Here is a 19,209-nt window from a genome sequence, read left to right as displayed (position 1 = left end):
GTCGGGAAGTCGGCCCATCGGGGACGGAGCATCGGGGGAGAGCCTTCAGGTGACGTCCTGTGGCCGTCCCAATGGCGTGCGGTGTACTCACCGATGATGGCGTTTTGGAGCGGGCAGAGCATCTGAAAAACAGGCACCGCCTCCGATTTTGGAGGCGGCAAGCGGAGAATCCTGCCCAATGTCTTTGATTATTAAAGAAGTTAACGATATCTAAGTGGCACCTACCATGTTCCTCATTTTATCCATAGCCATTGCTTGGATTATTGCCGGGAAGTCCTTGATGTCTCCTCCTGCCAGATAATGTCCCTTAAGCTTTTCATACAATTCCTTGTACTTCAGCTGAAAATCAAATGTATGTTTAAATTAGTTATCATGCCTGATGAATGAATGCCACAGTCAATAAAATAATGCTAAAGAAGATAGAATTAGTCTCTACTTACATTACTGCTTACGTTCTCAGCATGCTTGGCAACGACTAGAGGCAGGTAGTCTGGGGGCAAGCTGTATCCTAAAGCTTTATTTCTCTCCCAGTTATCCTTATAAAATTTCTGTCGGGTACAAAGCCACAAACAAGAGAGTTAGATAACAACCAAATCAATTCGAATGGCTTCTTCCAACAAATGGAATGCATAGTCCTTGATAACACTTAATTAAATGGTGCACGAGCAATTTAATAAACAGCAACAAGATTTGCAATCATTAAATTATGCTTTCAAATTAGAACACGTGGAGGCTCACCTCACTAACATGCTTTGCCATTTCCCTTGAGTGAGCCAGTTGGGGTGTGTCAGCGGCACCGATATACTTGCCCTTGTCAAGGTTAAATGTCTCTTTGTACTTCAACTGATAAAAAATAAAATCAGCAACCTTATTAAAATCAAGGCACTAACGAAACAGCTCCAATGAAAAACTTGTCAGACACCAGCAAACCAAGAGTAAAATCACCAATGTAGACAATGTATACTAAAGCCCAGAATGCAAAGTTGACTGCATGAAGGATCAGCAACATCACTCATTCACTTCACAAACTCAGTAATGTAGTGATCAGTAATATCTTGTAGATAATTCTCAAACCACTCAAGACCCCTAAACAGCTTAGAGAGCACATCAAAGTGAGCATTTTACAAACCAAAATTGTCTAATAGAGTATCATAGGAACATATTGTTATAAATACTTCATTCCTAGTTGATTGTATTATTTTAAAAGTATTTTATACTTATGGGAAAATTAGGGTTTATCTGTAAAAAATGTGAATAAAACAGCATGCCGACAATTACACTTGAAAGGTTGGAGCCATGTTGATCTAAGTGGTTAACAGGTAGAAAGGTAAGATCCTGAATCAGCAGGTGGTCTTACTTAGCTGTTGTCTACATTGCTTGCAAAGAAATGCATTCCAGATAGTTGTTTACTTCTGGAACTTAAAGCTACAATTGATTTAAAAGCATGCAGTGAGCCCTGGAAGGCTACGTTGTCATAGCAAAGAGTCGAGTTTAGGGAAGTTCCAGTTTTACAATTTACCTGTGTGTTTGCTGGGAGAGTGAATGTTCTGCAGCAGGGGAAAAGGCCATACCAAAAATGTGCTGCTGTAGCAAAGGTGTGGTGTTAGCTGGCTCTGGGTAGTTGGGGCTCGGCAGTTCTGGGGAGCTGGGAAGGCTGCAGGAGGTTACCACGAATAACAGCCACCACGGCAGTACCGCTGGCACTCCACCGCCCCCCCGGCACTCCACCCCCCCCCCCCCCCTCGACTCAATGCCAGGTGCCCCCCTCACTGCAGTACCATCCTGTGCCAGGGGACAGTGCCAGGCATGTCCCTCTCCTCCCGGGGGCCATACTTACCTTGCTGCCCCCAGTTGGAACCCCTCGACTGTTTCCCGTTCTCGCGGATGTTGTGAACCTTGCTGATGTGATGTTACGACAGCGAGGTTTCAACATTTTTGTCGGGGTTGGGGGGGGGGATCATGTGGTGGGGGGGGGGGCCCTTAATAACATTAAAATGTATTGGGATGTATTACATAACGTCACCGACGAGGGACTGGGAAAATCACGAAACGCGATCTTGTCAGTGAGAATCGCATTTCCTGATCTTTGTGATATTTTGCACCTGCGTCACCGTTCTCGTTGATGGCTAACGCAAAATCGCCCCCACGGACATTCCTACTCCTGTCACAAATCCTGAATGGATTAGGTATTCATTCTACAATTCTACGAGACACTTACATCACTCAAGTTGTTTGTATTTATCTTGGCCTGCACCACCTCTGGCGGGTCAGTAATTGGGGTAAAATTGGCAAAATTGGCGATAGCATTCTCTTTATATGCCCTCTGAAAATGAACAAACGGACAGAAGATATCAAGCGTGTGATGCCAATGAAAAGATTGAAAAACTTAAGTAAAGCATGAGCCGCCAAAATGTACAGGAAAAGGTATACTTACTTCATTTAATATCGCCTGTGCATTTTGCACTTTTTTATGGTCAACTGAATCTAGGGGAATCCAACCACAACCACGCACCCATTCAAGATCTGACTTATACACATACTAAAAAAAAAAGAATGATCATTAAGAACAGGGGTAAAGTTAAACCTAGCAAAAATGAAGTGAGACACATTCTGGCTCTCTCAATTCCTCTACTCTGCAGGTTCTTAGACCGGCCACTAACTAATTAATTGCACATCGACTGTTGATGACAGAGAAACATGGAAACATAGAAGATTTGAGTGGAGTAAGCCATTCAGCCCATCTGGCCTGCTCCGCCATTCAATATGATCATGGTTGATCCTCCATTTCAACACTATACTCCCACTCTCTCCCCTTGACAACTATAGGGTCTAGGAATCTATTCCTTTCCTAAATACATTCAGTCTCCTGTGGTAGAGAATTCCACGGGTATACCACCCTCTCAGTTGAAGAGGTTTCTCCTCATCTCAGTCCTAAATGGTCTGCCCCATATCCTGAATCTGTGACCTCTTGTTCTAGAACCCCCAGCCAGCGGAAACAGTAATCCCTACAGTGCAGAAGGGGGCCATTCGACCCATTGACTGTGCACCGACTCTCCGAAAGAGCACCCCACCTAGGCCCACTCCCTCACCCTATCCCCATAACCCTGTAACCCCACCTAACCATTGGACATTAAGGGGCAATTTAGCACAGCCAATCCACCTAACCCGCACATCTTTGGGCTGTGGGAGGAAGCCGGAGGACCTGGAGGAAACATGCAAACTCCATACAGTAACCCAAAGCCAGAATTGAACCCGGGTCCCTGGCGCTGTGAGGCAGCATTGCTAAACACTGAGCCACCATGCCGAGCTAAACATCTCTATATCCAATCCTTCCAGCCCTGTCAGAAGTTTATAAGTTTCAATGAGATCCACTCTCATTCTTCTAAACTCCACTGAACACAGGCCTAGTCTTCCTAATCTCTCTTCATTCGGCATGCCTGCCATCCCAAGAATCAGGGGTGCCAGGCTACCAGGTAGAGTCACCTTACATTACTCCCAAATAACAGTTCAACAGAACAGGGTTAACAGAGGCTGCGTAAATTCCCAGAGTAAGTGGGAAAGGTCCCAAAGGAATGCTAGTGTCCAGCATGGATCATTAAAAATTGGCAGGGTAAAAGACTAAATGGCCTAATACTCACATCACTCTGCAGATCATAGGCCTTCTTGGCCTGGATCACATCGTTCTGGTCTGGCAGACAGGTCCACTCGTGCAGGTAATGTCTGTAGTCAATATCGCTGACCAGGGTCTGGCATTTCTTGGCCGACAGGATGTCCAGCATGTCGACTGGCACGTTGATCTTGGCCTTATGTTTCTGAAATTCCTTCTTGTACTCCCTGTCGCTCTGCATCTTGCCTAAATGCATGCACCAAACCATTTTGGGGTAGTCACGGATGTCATGGCAACCAACGTGATGGCCAAGCTGCTTGACATACTCGGCTTTATATTTCAGCTGACAAAAAAAACACAACAAGGTCTAACCAATCAGATGAACATAGAACATAGAAAATACAGCACAGAACAGGCCCTTCGGCCCACGATGTTGTGCCGAACCTTTGTCCTAGATTAATCATAGATTATCATTGAATTTACAGTGCAGAAGGAGACCATTCGGCCCTTTGAGTCTGCACCAGCTCTTGGAAAGAGCACCCTACCCAAACTCAACACCTCCACCCAACAACAAGGGCAATTTGGACATTAAGGGCAATTTATCATTGGCCAATTCACCTAACCCGCACATCTTTGGACTGTGGGAGGAAACCGGAGCACCCGGAGGAAACCCACGCAGACACGGGGAGGACGTGCAGACTCCGCACAGACAATGACCCAAGCCGGAATCGAACCTGGGACCATGGATCTGTGAAGCAATTGTGCTATCCACAATGCTACCGTGCTGCCCTTAAGAACAAATAAATCTACACTATATCATTTTCCCGTAATCCATGTACCTATCCAACAGCTGCTTGAAGATCCCTAATGTTTCCGACTCAACTACTTCCACAGGCAGTGCATTCCATGCCCCCACTACTCTCTGGGTAAAGAACCTACCTCTGATATCCCTCCTATATCTTCCACCTTTCACCTTAAATTTATGTCCCCTTGTAATGGTTTGTTCCACCCGGGGGAAAAGTCTCTGACTGTCTACTCTATCTATTCCCCTGATCATCTTATAAACCTCTATCAAGTCGCCCCTCATCCTTCTCCGCTCTAATGAGAAAAGGCCTAGCACCCTCAACCTTTCCTCGTAAGACCTACTCTCCATTCCAGGCAACATCCTGGTAAATCTTCTTTGCACCTTTGAGGAAAAGAGCAACTAAAATAGAAATCAGTAATCAGGAATAATTTATAAAGCATGCTTCATAAGTTTGCTAGTAACATTACTTAATTTTTTTTAATAGATAAATTATCACAGCTTGGGAATTGCAATAACAGAAAGAGCCAATTCCATTGGACATGTTTCTCAATGATCTGAACAAGATTGTAACCTTAGCCGGAGGACATCCCTCCATGGTGCAGCGGGTTAACTCTCTCACCATTACATCTTTTCAACAGACTATCATGCAACTTGTCTCTGAGGTACTGGTGCTGTTAGGTATTGAACTTATAGTGTCGCTGTTCTGACAAGACCCACCTCACTTTGTTTGTCTTGTGATGACTTGGCGTGTCCGATTGATAATGCATCGACTGGCATATTGTAACCAGTGGCTTTCAGCTTTTCCCAACCATCCTTGTATAATTTCTAAATGGAGGGAACACAGTGCAAGTTATTAGAAAGGTGGTGACACAAATCAGTCGTGATTAATGCATAACTAACATGGAATACATGGGTCAGGATTATCCTTAGAATCTGTGTTCTACAGAAGGGGAATGAATTAGAACAGTTTTGGATTTGCATGTTGGGGGTCAACAAAAAGCCTCAAGCACTGGGACCAAATGAAAATGAAAGGTTCAAATTATCTGGTGTAAAGTGTTAAACAGCAGTTAACATATCTACAACCTATCTGAACTGTTCTACCTCGGGGCCTTTAACTCCGCAGCCGATGCTGTGACATATGTGACTCCTGATTTTGTTAAAACGAAAGGAATAAAAACCCATTTCACAGCAATGTTACAGGTTAGCGAGTATCATATGTTATTGCTCATGAAGCACCAAGACTTGTGGATGCAACAGGATATGGTCACTTTCTATTGAGCTTTTGACACAAACACTGATGAATAACCTTTGACTTTCGGGCCTCCTGGAGTTGCGTGAGGAGTTTTTGGAAATCATTCATTCTCGGTGCACCGTGTAGGAAAAAACAAAACTGGGGCGTCATGGATATAAGATAGTCATGAACAAATGTAACCAGGAACTCAGGCGAGGCTTCATTTACCGGAGAGTGTTGGGAATATGGAATTTACTTTCATATGGAGCAGTTGAGGTGATTAATATTGATGCTTTTAAGAGTAAACTAACTAACTACAGTAAGGTGGAAAGAATGGGAGTATGTGCTAATAGGGCTGTATGAAGTTGGATGTGAGGAAGCTCATACGGAGCATAAATACTGGTTGAGATCAGTTGAGCCAAATGGCCTGTGTTTTGCTGTAAATTCTTAGAGACTGAATGGCTGCTTTGATTAATTTCCAGAAGCAAAATTGCATTCACTGAAAGTGATATTTACAACGTAAAATGTGAGTTCCTCTCATTTTACCCTCTTATCATTCAGATGTAGATTCAGAACTCCAACATCTGGGGGGCGATTCTCCGATATTGAGGCCAAGTGTTCGCGCCGCCGTGAACGCCGTCGCGTTTCACAATGGCGCAAACAGTGTCCGGACACAACCTATTCTGGCCCCCACAGGGGGCCAGCATGGCACTGGAGCAGTTCACGCCGCTCCAGGGTCCTTACGCAGCGCCAAATGGGCGCCGCGCCAACCCGTGCATGCGCAGTCTTACACACGCCGGCCCCTCATGTAGCCACCTAAATTGGCCAGCTCCCGATTTCAAATGGCGAATGGCAAAGGCTGATGGGAAAGTCAGCCAACATAGACAGAAACCAGCAGCTGTAGGTTTGCTGTGTATTTACCTCTGCAAAGGCCAGACAACATAGATACCAGCGACCATCAGCATAACAAAGTAGCAGCCATCTGCATACTGATGAGCAAGCTCCGGGAACAATAAGTAACATTTTGGACACACAAAGCAAAGCCAGACTCCTCGGCGCCAGCAGGAGCCAACACAAAGGAGGTGAACGAGCACCTCAAGACCGCCCATCGATCAGGGAACCGCTCCAGTATTGGAGAAAATCGAACCAAGCGATTGGGACAAAGTCCAATCACTTGGGACCAGGTACAGGGTCCGCCCCGAAAGGCAGGAAGCCCCTGGGGACTATAAGAGTTAAGCCCCAAGTTCAAACCGCTCTCTTCAGCTCTCCGCACCTCTGCGTCCTGCCCGGGTCACCCAGCAACACAAACCAACATTGACCGTGACCAGTGCAGTGACTCCCGAACAACATAAGTCTTAATTCAACGCTCGCTACGAGATAGGCGCTCCTAGATACCAATCCGTACCAACTTCGAATCCCGCAGATTCAGAACCCGAACAAAAGGCCATTTGTTCCCCTGACCTGGTGGGCCAGTCTGAAGTTAAGTATAGGCCTGTTAGTTGTAGAAGTAGCTTAGACGTAGAATTTGTGCATGAGTAGCGATTCCTGTGTATAATAAATGTGCTTTGATTTAAATCTTACTAATCGGTGTATTGGGTTATTGATCATTACTCGGACTTGAACCTCGTGGCGGTATCATAAAGATACCTGGCGACTCGAGAGCAAAGGTAATAAAACAGAGCAATTGAACCAAGGAGAAAGTTAGCAACACTCACCAACATGAAGCCGATGTTCTGAGGCCGCACGCGGAAGGAGGTAGGCCCGGGGGGGGGAGGAGGGGGGGGTGCGGAGAGGCCGGGCCCGCCGATCGGTGGGCCCGATCGCGGGCCAGACCCCATCAGAGGCCACCCCGGTGAAGGAGCCCCCCTCCCCCCCCCCCCCACAGGCCCCCCCCCCCAGCGTTCCCGCAGAGCTCCCGCCAACAGTGACCCAGGGTGGATGGCGCCGGCGGGAACCTTTCGTATCGTAGCGGCCGCTCGGCCCATCTGGGCGGAGAATCGCCGCTCGCCGGTTCTCCAAGCTGCTCGGTGCGAATCGCGCGCCGCTGGTTTCCGGGGAGTGGGAGAATCACGTGCGGGGGTCGGGGCGGCGGTGCCCCGCGATTCTCCCACCTGGCGTGGGGTGGGGGGGGAGAATAGCGCCCCTGAACTCCAATTCCCTTCTGTATTGGTACTGTGCTTGTAGCTTACACCCCCCACCCCTGTTCTAAACAGGAAACCACCTTGTATTATACACGCCACACGCATGTTGCTGGTAGAAATCTACGCTACAAGTTTTACAGCTAAATATGTAGTGGTTACATCTTAAGATAACATTTAGCCCTTGGTTTCCTCAGTTGATTATCAATATTTTTGATTGTCAGTTCATGCAACAAATGGATCTTGGATAGAGTGGACGTGGAGAGGATGTTTCCACTTGTAGGAAAAACTAGAACCAGAGGACACAATCTCTGACTAAAGGGACGATCCTTCAATACAAAGATGAGGAGGAATTTCTTCAGCCAGAGGGTGGTGAATGAGTGGATCTCTTTACCACAGAAGGTAGTGGAGGCCAAATCACTGAGTGTCTTTAAGACAGAGATAGGTAGGTTCTTGATTAATAAGGGGATCAGGGGTTATGGGGAGAAGGCAGGAGAATGGGAATGAGAAAATATCAGCCATGATTGAATGGCGGAGCAGACTCGATGGGCCGAGTGGCCTAATTCTGCTCCTATGTCTTATGGTCTTATCACTATGATTTAGAAAATTCTGACAGGGTTCTATTTGACTATGATGTTAATTTTAAGTGAATATCAAAACTAAGATTTACTGAAGTTAGTAACGTGGATAGATTCACTAATTCTGACAACCAAGCAAGTGTCTCGATCGGTTTGACAGACAAACACAATGGGGTGTAAATAAGATTGAAGAATTTCCATGTGGTACTAACGTCATTAAAGTTTCGAGCTGCGTCCCTCGCTGCAACCATTGTCGGGGTGTCAACCAGCGTGTACTTTGTCTTGCTGGCATGCCATGCTTCACGGTACTTGACCTAAACATTGAAAGGAAGTACATGTGAGAAACAACAGCAGAAATGCATTACAATAGTGGAAACGTAATATAACCGAAGGTAGTAGATCAAGCACTCACATCATTCAGAATGTCCCCGCTCTGCTTAGCTGCAACAAAATCAACTCTGTCAGCCACTGGTGTGAACTGGAGACTATCCACTTTTGTGCGATAATTTCTCTGTTGAAGCCAATAGAAATTATTAACTAAAAGGCAAGGGGTGATTTATTTTTCCTCGGCTGGTACAAAATTAGCGCAAGCATGATTGTCTTAGTCATCTGTATGCTCATACTCCCTTTATCCAATGAAGGCGAACAGATTCAAGTATACTCCCAAGTTCAAGGCCTCAACCGTTGAGCAGTTTATTTCAATTAACCATGTGGATAATGAAGTCGCCATAACTATTTACACCATATTTTTCAATTGTTGTTTTTCTTAATTTGGGACCATGCAGCATTCAATTTTGTGGATGGTTGGCCTGTTCCTAGGAGTCAGTTGATGACATTAGGCAGGTGTGTGAGCATGACCTGCGGTGACCTCCCGGCTAATCCTTTGTGCTTCCCTGTGGTAGACGCTTGCCATTTGTTTGGCCAGTGCCTCAAATAGTAACCCTGAGAAAAGAAGTTGCCTTGTTGGCTTCTGCAGGTGTGCACCTACATCAGGTTACATTGCATTACATTGAGTGTGAATTCACACTCATCTTTCCACGATCATCAGTCTGGTCATCAAGGATGTTTATGATTCCCTCCAATCAGATTCTTGCCCCAGCCACAGTAATTTAACAGTTTTATCAAAGTCACAAATTACATCCTAATGAACCTTGACTAAGGTAAACCATCCCTCCCCATTCTTCTGGGCCTATTTCTGGTCGTTAACATGGTTAACTGAACCATCCTCTTCCACTGTCATCCAGCTGGGTGCGGCTGCTTTCATCCATTCTTAGCTATCTATTCGTAGCCCATGCATCACTTGCAGTGCATTCCTTCCCGCTCCTAACACCTCTGGCCTGGCAGACAGGCCCCCTCCAATTTCTCATCTACTTGCTGCAAGTTGGCAAAATAATCTGAATGCATAGCATTCGTTTTCACTTGTATACTGATGACACACAACTCTACCTCACCACCACCTCTCCGGATTCCTGCACTGTTGCTAAATTATCAGAACTTATCTGGCATCTGGCACTGGATGAGCAGAACTTTCCTCCAATTAAATATTGGGAAAACTGAAGCCATTGTTTTCAGCCCGCACTCCAAATTCCACTCCCTAGCTACTGACTTCATCCCTCTCCCTGGCAACAGTCTGAGGCTAAACCAGGCTGTTTGCAACTGTGGCCCCAAATTTGCTCCCAACCAATATCTGCACTGATTTGCATCTCTGTAATTTCGTTTTAGCCTTTCGTGGCATATGAGCATCACTGCCAAAGCCAGCATTTGTCGCCCATGCCTAAGGGTCCTCAAGAAGGTACTGGTGAGCCAGCTTCTTGAACTGCTCCAGTCCATCGAGTGTAGGTACATCCCAGTCCTGGGTGGAAGGGAGTTCCAGGATTTTCACCCTGCAACAGTGAAGGAATGTCAGTATGGTTCCAATCAGGTTGGGATATGACTTGGAAGGGAACTTCAGCATCTACTACCCTTGTCCTTCTAGGTGGTAGAGCCATGAGTTTGGAAGGTGCTTGGTGAGTTGCTACAGTACCTCTTGTATCTGATTCGCACTGCTGTCACTGTGAGTCGGTGGTGGAGAGAGTGAATGTTTAAGATGGTGAATCGGTTCTCATCAAGGGAGGTGGTTTGTCCTGGATGATATCGAGCTTCTTGAGTGATATTGGAGTGGCACTCATCCAGGCAAGTTGAATTCCACCTGTCTCAGCTCATCTGCTGCTGGCACCTTCATCCATGCCCTTGTTATTTCTACACTTGACTTTTTGGACTTTCTCAATTGCTTTTGTATCCTATATACAAGATGGACAACGGAACTGTGCACAGTTCTCCCTGTGCAGTCTCACCCAGGTTCATTATGGGATCAATTCAGTGATATAATAACAAGCTGCCAATGCTAATAGAGCTTTAGAATTTCTTTGAAAAAACACTCTTTAAATCATCCTGCAATTGGTTACAACCACTGGTCCATGAACATTCCAAAAACATGTATGTGGATGTATACCTGCAGCACATTATAATATTTAAACACATGGAAGGTTGTGCAAGTGAAGGATTATCAATTTGGTTTGGTAAAATCTGGCAATTAAAATGAAGCAATTTTATTCATTCGGTATTTTACTGTGATCAAGACACTTGGAGGCCTAATTTCCACGTTTGTTGTTTGGGAAGCATACCGATGGACTATTCATTCTATAAAGAACCTGCCATTGGCTCAATCAGAATGAAAATCCGTAGGATCTATAATGGTCATATGAGTAACCTCTGCCACTTTACCACCCAAGAGGTGAGGCTGAAGATTTTGCCTAGACATTTTGGACATATGGAGATATCCATGGCTGATCCATGTAAACTGTACGTGGATATGCCAATTTGAATCGTGGGCATGTGATGAGTTTACCAAAGGGATCGCACCTGCACTGCCATTATTCGTGTATTCTCTAATGTTGGTGATGGTGTGGTGAGAAGGATCCATCATACTTACATCACTCAAAATATCCTGGGCGTGCTTCACTTTCTTAACATCTATGGAATCCGTTGGAATCCATCCAATTCCACGTAACCATTCCATATCCGACTTGTAATTAATCTGTATTGAATGATAGGAAAATTATCAATTCTTATCTTTTCCAGTTCTGAATTACTCAGTTGAGGTTACGTGTTAGTAGAGACCCACTCTGGGACTTGATGACCACTGAGTGGGGGTGGTGGTCATAATAAGGCTAAACTGGTACATTATCAGCCTGGAAATCCTTCCAATATATCTGCTGGCAATAAGAGTGTGAGAGCTTCCTTGTCAGAAATGCTGCAGAAAGCAATGACAAACCACTACAATACTTCGCCAAGCATTCCCTCTTAGGGCATGGTACCTGAAGGAGGAGAATTGTTTCAAGTATTTTTTTATCTTTCCCTGAAGTACTGCTGTTTGGTATTCCATTTTCCATTCAAGAAGACTAGTGAATGCGGTTGGATTTTAACAGGAATAGGTACATATTTGTTGTTTGTTGCGTTGGGGCAGCAGGGAGAGTTTCAGATGGCAACACTGGAAGTGGGGTTTTAATTCTGCAGCATGTGTCTTTTATCCTTGGTACGTTCCCCATCTAGATCACGATTCTCTTAAGGTTAACGTGTGGGTTCAGTCGGCAGTTAAGAAGGCAAATGCAATGTTAGCATTCATGTCAAGAGGGCTAGAATACAAGACCAGGGATGTACTTCTGAGGCTGTATGAGGCTCTGGTCAGCCCCCATTTGAAGTATTGTGAGCAGTTTTGGGCCCCATATCTAAGGAAGGATGTGCTGGCCTTGGAAAGGGTCCAGAGGAGGTTCACAAGAACGATCGCTGGAATGAAGAACTTGTCATATGAGGAACGGTTGGAGACTCTGGGTCTGTACTCGCTGGAGTTTAGCAGGATGAGGGGGGATCTTATTGAAACTTACAGGATACTGCGAGGCCTGGATAGAGTGGAAGTGGAGAGGATGTTTCCACTTGTCGGAAAAACTAGAACCAGAGGACACCATCTCAGACTAAAGGGATGATCCTTTAAAACAGAAATGAGGAGGAATTTCTTCAGCCAGAGGGTGGTGAATCTGTGGAACTCTGTGCCGCAGAAGGCTGTGGAGGCCAAATCACTGAGTGTCTTTAAGACAAAGATAGATAGGTTCTTGATTTATAAGGGGATTAGGGTTATGGGGAGAAGGCAGAAGAATGGGGATGAGAAAAATATCAACCATGATTGAATGGCGGAGCAGACTCAATGGGCCGTGTGGCCTAATTCTGTTCCTATCGTATGGTCTTATGGATGTCAGCCTGATGGACATAATTCTATTTGGGCAGAAAGGACTCCCAACTAGGCCGCAGCCTGTGGATCCAATCAGCGATCCCCGGGACGGTGGGGTGGGCAGGGGAGGATAATGCAGTTGGGGCTCCAATCGCTGACTAAGAGGCCTTTGTAGGGTAAGTTTCAGGGATGAGGAGTGATTGGGAGGTCCATGGGAGAGTGTGAGGCACTGGCGGGGGGGGCTACTTGCTGGTTTTTCCTGTAAAGCAGATTAAATCAGAGGCTATCAACCTCTTTAACATGTCAACCCCACTTCTGCAAGAGTTCTCTGACCTGACCTCAGCCCCATCTGTTTTTGAGTGGTAAAGTCCAACAAAATAAATTTTGGGCTTTTGACAACATTGTTTTTGCAGTCGGAATCATAGAATCATGGAATCATAGTGTGCAGAAGAAGGCCATTCGGCCCATTGAGTCTGCACCGGCTCTTGGAAAGAGCACCCTACTTAAACCCTATCCCTGTAACCCAGTAACCCTACTAAGGGGCAATTTAGCATGGCTAATCCACCTAACCTGCACATCTTTGGACTGTGGGAGGAAACTGGAGCACCCGGAGGAAACCCACGCAGACACAGGGAGAAAGTGCAGACTCCACACAGACAGTCACCCGAGGCTTATGGACAAGAACTCGCTGTGGTGGTGGTCCGGCAGCCAAATAAAACTTGGAGAAGGTTGGAGAGAGGCCACCCTGTATTTTGAAGTTCTCTCTTCCTTACTTATCTGTCACAGCATCCTGCAGCTCTTCTCAAGCTGGAAGGCTCGTTATTGGCCCTCCAGCTTTGAGAGCCCAGCTCCCATTCATAATTTGAAAAGTAACCTGCCATTAGCCAGAATTGGGCTCTCTGGGGAAAATCACATTGATTGGCTGTTTTCCATGCGGAGAAGGCTTCAGACCTCCGTTGGAGCTTGATGGCGAGGTTCAGAAAGCGCACAGGGAACATCCTTCCCCAGTTGTACACCAGTATAGAACCGACAATTCATCAATTGGCACAGACACTGGTTGAGCACAATTCACACATTTCCTCATGGACAGATCCCAAGTCAAATTGGGGCTACAATTTTAGAATTCACGAGTAATTGTATCATAATTTATCCAGATAGACACTAAACAAAGACTGTTCTTAAAGTGAAATATCTTTCAGCATGTAAATTAAAGTTGCACTCTAAATAATCTCTCAAGATTTATTAAAATTAGGTATTCCTAGTTAGTACAAACAGTAATTCAAGGCGAAATTTCATGGCAAAGAACCAACTTCTTTTTACTTACATCGCTCTGCAAATCATAGGCTTTCTTTGCCTGGATCACATCGTTCTGGTCTGGCAGACAGGTCCACTCATGTAGGTAACGTCTGTAGTCAATGTCGCTGACCAGGGTCTGGCATTTTTTGGCCAACAGGATGTCCAGCATGTCGACTGGCATGTTGAACTTGGCCTTGGTTTTCTCAAAATCTTTCTTGTACTCCCTGTCGCTCTGCATCTTGCCTACATGCATACACCAAACCATTTTGGGGTCATCGTAAATGTCACGGCATCCAACATGGTGGCCAAGTTGCTTGCGATAGATTTGTTTATATAAATACTGGGGAGAAAGGCACAGACATATCAATCTCAATTGGTATTTTAACTGCAGTGGAAATGTCATTGTAGCCTGGGGCTGAATCCCATACAGGGTGCTATTCTGAAAACAGGGGAATCCAGGAGAACAAGACCATCGGTTGCAGAACCAACTTCACAAGGCCACAGCCTACCAGAATGGGTAAGTTTACTGAGAGAGTGTGAGTGACTGTTTGAAGGACCTGATCCTGGGGTGGGGGGGGGGGGGGGGAGTGTGAGGGGGGTCCAGATTTTAATAATAATCTTTTACTAATCTTTATCAGTGACAAAAGTAGGCTTACATTAACACTGCAATGAAGTTACTGTGAAAATCCCCTTGTCGCCTGACTACGGCGTCTGTTTGGGTACACCGAGGGAGAATTCAGAATGTCCAAATTATCTAACAGCACGTCTTTCAGGACTTCTGGGAGGGGACTGGACCACCCAGAGGAATCCCACGCAGACACGGGGAGAATCCTCACAGACAGTGACCCAAGCCGGGAATCAAACCTGGGACCCTGGCTCTGTGAAGCCACAGTGCTAACAGTGCCAGTGTTGTGAGGATTAGTCCAAAGGAGTCCCTTTATTTATAAATGGTGTCCTTCTGTTTAGCCTTTCCAAAAATTGGAAGCATACTTCCCTCATGAATTCAACTCTTTTTGTCCTCTATTCATTCATGGGATATGGGCATCGCTGGCTGGGCCGTCATTTATTGCCCATCCGTAATTGCCCTTGAACCGAGTAGCTTGCTAGACCATGTTAGAGGGCATTTAATAGTGAACCAATTGCTGTGGATCTGGAGTCACATGTAGGCTGGGTCAGGTAAGGATGGAAGATTTCTTTCCCGAAAGCGATTAATGAACCAGGTGGGTTTTTACAACAGTTAACAATAGTTTCATGCTCATCATTGGACTTTTAATTCCAGATTTTCATTGAATTAAAATGTCATCATCTGGCAGGATTCAAACCCTCGTCCCCAGAGCATCACTCTGGATTACTAGTTCAGCGACAACACCACTACACCACCACCTTCCATTAGTCCAGTCACACATCACTTCCCACCTCTTTTCAACTGTGGGGTTTCCTGGGAACTGTATCAAACTCAGTCAAAACAAATGAAAAAATAGAATGGCTGTTAAAATGCAACCTCACTATTAAAATAACGAACCCGCTTTCTGCCACCTTCGACAACACCTCTCAAACCCGCGACCACTACGACCTAGAGGGGTCAATTACTAGGGGGCATAGATTTAAGGTGAGAGGGGCAAGGTTTAGAGTAGATGTACGAGGCAAGTTTTTTTACGCAGAGGGTAGTGGGTGCCTGGAACTCGCTACCGGAGGAGGTGGTGGAAGCAGGGACGATAGTGACATTTAAGGGGCATCTTGACAAATACATGAATAGGATGGGAATAGAGGGATACGGACCCAGGAAGTGTAGAAGATTGTAGTTTAGTCAGGCAGCATGGTCGGCACGGGCTTGGAGGGCCGAAGGGCCTGTTCCTGTGCTGTACATTTCTTTGTTCTTTGTTCTTTGTTTTATAAGGACAAAGGAAGTTGATGCTTGGGAGCACCGCCACCTGCAAGTTCCCTTCCAAGTCACACACTGTCCGGACTTGGAACCGTATGCCATTCCTTCACTCTCACTTAATTGCAGGTAATTAAGTCTTTACAGGTCCAGACGCAGAGGGATAATCACAGGTTAAAGAGGTGTGAATTGTCTCAAGCCAGGGCAGTTGGTAGGATTTTGCAAGCCTAGGCCAGATGGTGGTGGGGGGAGGGGGGGTGAATGTCATTGTTTTGTTATGTTTCCTTTGTAACATAAGCGGCTTCCTTGTGTTGCATTTGTCAAGGAAGGCCGGGACGTGTAAATAACTTCAACTCATTTATTTACACTATGTACACTTTTATGACTTGAGTTCAACGCTACTGCTAATCCTATTGTAGTTACCTAACTGACTAACCAGCTGCTGTCTTCCACGTGGTGGGTGTAATCTTGAATCAACCCTGTGCCTCTCCTCACTGACTGTCTCCACTGGCCAAAAGGGCTGATCATGTGTGTGGTGTCCTTTATGTATGGGTTGGTGTAATGCCCCCCTGTGGTCGTGTCACCTCCTTGTGTATCGTGAAGGTCCATTGGTCGCCTCCCATCTAACTTATCTATTGGTTGAGTGTGTGTGTGTGTGTGTGATGTTTCTGGTGCTCCCTCTAGTGTCTGTCTAGCTTACATGTATTTACAGTGATGCACATCACCACAGTCATGAGACATGAATCCAAGGTCTTAATTAATGACTTAATTACCTGCAAAGACTCGTTTTCAAAGTATCATCTTGTATCATTGACTTTGTCTATATATGTGGATGTAGAACCCGCCTCTTCACTCACCTGATGAAGGAGCTGAGCTCCGAAAGTTAGTGATTCAAAACAAATCTGTTGGACTTTATAATAAAAATAATCTTCTACTGTCACAAGTATGAAGTTACTGTGAAAAGCCTCTAGTCGCCACATTCCTGCGCCTGCTCGGTAAAGCCGGTACGGGAATTGAACCCGCGCTGCTGGCCATGTTCTGCATTACAAACCAGCTGTCTAGCCCACTGAGCTAAACCTGTTGGACTTTAACCTGCTGTTGTAAGACTTCTTACTGTGCTCACCCCAGTCTAACGCCGGCATCTCCACATTATAACGAAAGAATGACATAACGATTTCCCCTCAAGTTGCAATGAATAAATTTGCCTATCTGTAATTTGAGCCCTTAAACAACATGTCATTCTGAGAAAATAACAATGGAAACATCTAAGTTCAGTTGTGAGGTATTTTGAACTTCAAATCTTTATGGATTTGTTCAAAATGACTGGTCCACATGATGCAATAGGGATTTACTTACACAAAAACGTCAATCTTGACTCAAAGCTTTTATACTTACGTCACTTGCAATGTTTCTAGAAGCTTTAGCACTTTGGATGCCAATAGCGTCAGCACGATAGTCAATGTTCTTCTTCATAGCTTCCCAGCCCTCCTTATAGATTTTCTGTAAAGGAAGAGCAGGAGCAATTCTTTTACCACTTAATTACTGCAGTGTGATTTTAAGAGTCTGTCTGAATTGGTATAAAGTCTAATTCAGTGAGATACAACTTCATAAGAGTGTTTTTAACAACCGATGATTGATGCAGCAGACCTTTGGGGTCAACTAGTCAACTCTTACCGGAAAGATTGCGTTTCCCGATTTTCCCTGCCCGGCATGACGTCACACTGTCAAGGTTTGCAATAGAATTGACCTGACATGAGGCAGTCGAGGGAATCTCTCCAGGGATGAAATTAAATGAATGAAAATTGCTTATTGTCACAAGTAGGCTTCAAATGAAGTTACTGTGAAAAGCCCCTAGTCGTCACATTCCGCCGCCTGTTCAGGGAGGCTGTTACGGGAATTGAACCATGCTGCTGGCCTGCCTTGGTCTGCTTTCAAAGCCAGCGATTTAGCCCTGTGCTAAACAGCCCCTTGCGGATGTAGCGAAACATGCCCTGGCACTGCCCTGGCATAAGTTGGCATTGTCAGGCTGTTATTGCTGGGCTGGTATTGTGTCAACATGGCAGCACCAGCCTGGCAGCACCAACATGTGTTGGAGGTAGTGCTCAGGATGAGACCTCGTGGGAGGAGAGTGGACTGAGGTGTGATGAGGATGGCCGGGAGTACTGGTTATACATCTGCGGTGTTGATGGGGAGGGGGTTCACTGGCGATAGTGGATGCAGTAGGGGAAGGAAGGAACGGATTGCTGGCGAGGATTGTCAAGGGGGTGGGGCACATCCAATAAGTCTATGATGGGGGCTGGGTGCTGGTGGGCCAGGATCTCATAGAGATCCTGTCCCATCAGAATGACGGCGTAAACCTTGAACACTTATTGATTTTTGTCTAAGAGACTCAAGGTTTGGCTAGAAAACAGGGGCGTCATTCTCCGACCCCCCGCCGGGTCGGAGAATCGCCGGGGGCTGCCGTGAATCCCGTCCCCGCCGGTTGCCGAAGTCTCCGGCACCGGAGATTCGGCGGGGGCGAGAATCGCGCCGCGCCGGTTGGCGGGCCCCCCGCTCGATTCTCCGGCCCAGGTGGGCCGAAGTCCCGCCGATAAATTGCCTGTCCCGCCAGCGTAAATTAAAGCACCTATTTACCGGCGGGACAAGGCGGCGTGGGCGGGCTCCGGGGTCCTGGGGGGGGGGCGCGGGGCGATCTGACCCCGGGGGGTGCCCCCACGGTGGCCTGGCCCGCGATCGGGGCCCACCGATCCGTGGGCGGGCCTGTGCCATGGGGGCACTCTTTCCCTTCCGCCTCCGCCACGGTCTCCACCATGGCGGAGGGGGAAGAGACTCCTTCCACTGCGCATGCGCGGGAAACTTTCAGCGGCCAATGACGCTCCCACGCATGCGCCGCCCCGACATGTCATTTCCGCGCCAGCTGGCGGGGCAACAAAGACCGTTTTCGCCAGCTGGCGGGGCGGAAATTCCTCCGGCGTCGGCCTAGCCCCTCAATGTTGGGGCTCGGCCCCCAAAGATGTGGAGCATTCCGCACCTTTGGGGCAGCGCGATGCCCGTCTGATTGGCGCCGTTTTGGGCGCCAGTCGGCGGACATCGCGCCGTTTCGGGAGAATTGCGCCCCTGGTATGTGCAACTGGAGAGTTACACTTCTGGCTGAATAAGATTTTGCCCAGTGTTACTTGGGATGACTGTACAAGCACGTAGTCTATTCATATGAAAGTCCTTTGTCTGAAAGTTTAACCCATTTCTAATAGAATAGAATTTACAGTGCAGAAGGAGGCCATTTGGCCCATCGAGTCTGCACCGGCTCTTGGAAAGAGCACCCTACACAAGCTCACACTTCCACCCTATCCCCATAACCCAGTAACCCTACCCAACACTAAGCGCAATAATAAACAAGTTCATACCTCAGTA

The 19,209-nt window shown here is 46.5% G+C and overlaps 1 protein-coding gene across 50 annotated transcripts in view; it reads right to left on the bottom strand.

Moving 5' to 3' along the window:
• neb (nebulin) overlaps window positions 1-19,209 on the bottom strand; it is a 376,446-nt gene that overhangs the window by 151,361 nt on the left and 205,876 nt on the right. For all 50 annotated transcript variants that reach the window (XM_072470732.1, XM_072470804.1, XM_072470803.1 and 47 more), the window contains 12 exons: window positions 17,194-17,298; window positions 13,948-14,259; window positions 11,331-11,435; window positions 8,772-8,870; window positions 8,572-8,673; window positions 5,130-5,237; window positions 3,639-3,950; window positions 2,435-2,539; window positions 2,219-2,323; window positions 739-843; window positions 441-548; window positions 226-339 (listed from right to left, as the gene is read on the bottom strand). In XM_072470732.1, the coding sequence (XP_072326833.1) occupies window positions 226-339; window positions 441-548; window positions 739-843; window positions 2,219-2,323; window positions 2,435-2,539; window positions 3,639-3,950; window positions 5,130-5,237; window positions 8,572-8,673; window positions 8,772-8,870; window positions 11,331-11,435; window positions 13,948-14,259; window positions 17,194-17,298 (1,680 nt within the window). The remainder of the gene's footprint in view (window positions 1-225; window positions 340-440; window positions 549-738; window positions 844-2,218; window positions 2,324-2,434; window positions 2,540-3,638; window positions 3,951-5,129; window positions 5,238-8,571; window positions 8,674-8,771; window positions 8,871-11,330; window positions 11,436-13,947; window positions 14,260-17,193; window positions 17,299-19,209) is intronic.

This window comes from Scyliorhinus torazame, chromosome 2 (genome assembly GCF_047496885.1).
Source record: "Scyliorhinus torazame isolate Kashiwa2021f chromosome 2, sScyTor2.1, whole genome shotgun sequence".
Lineage (NCBI taxonomy): Eukaryota > Metazoa > Chordata > Chondrichthyes > Carcharhiniformes > Scyliorhinidae > Scyliorhinus > Scyliorhinus torazame.
This window is presented reverse-complemented; position numbering and strand designations above follow the sequence as displayed.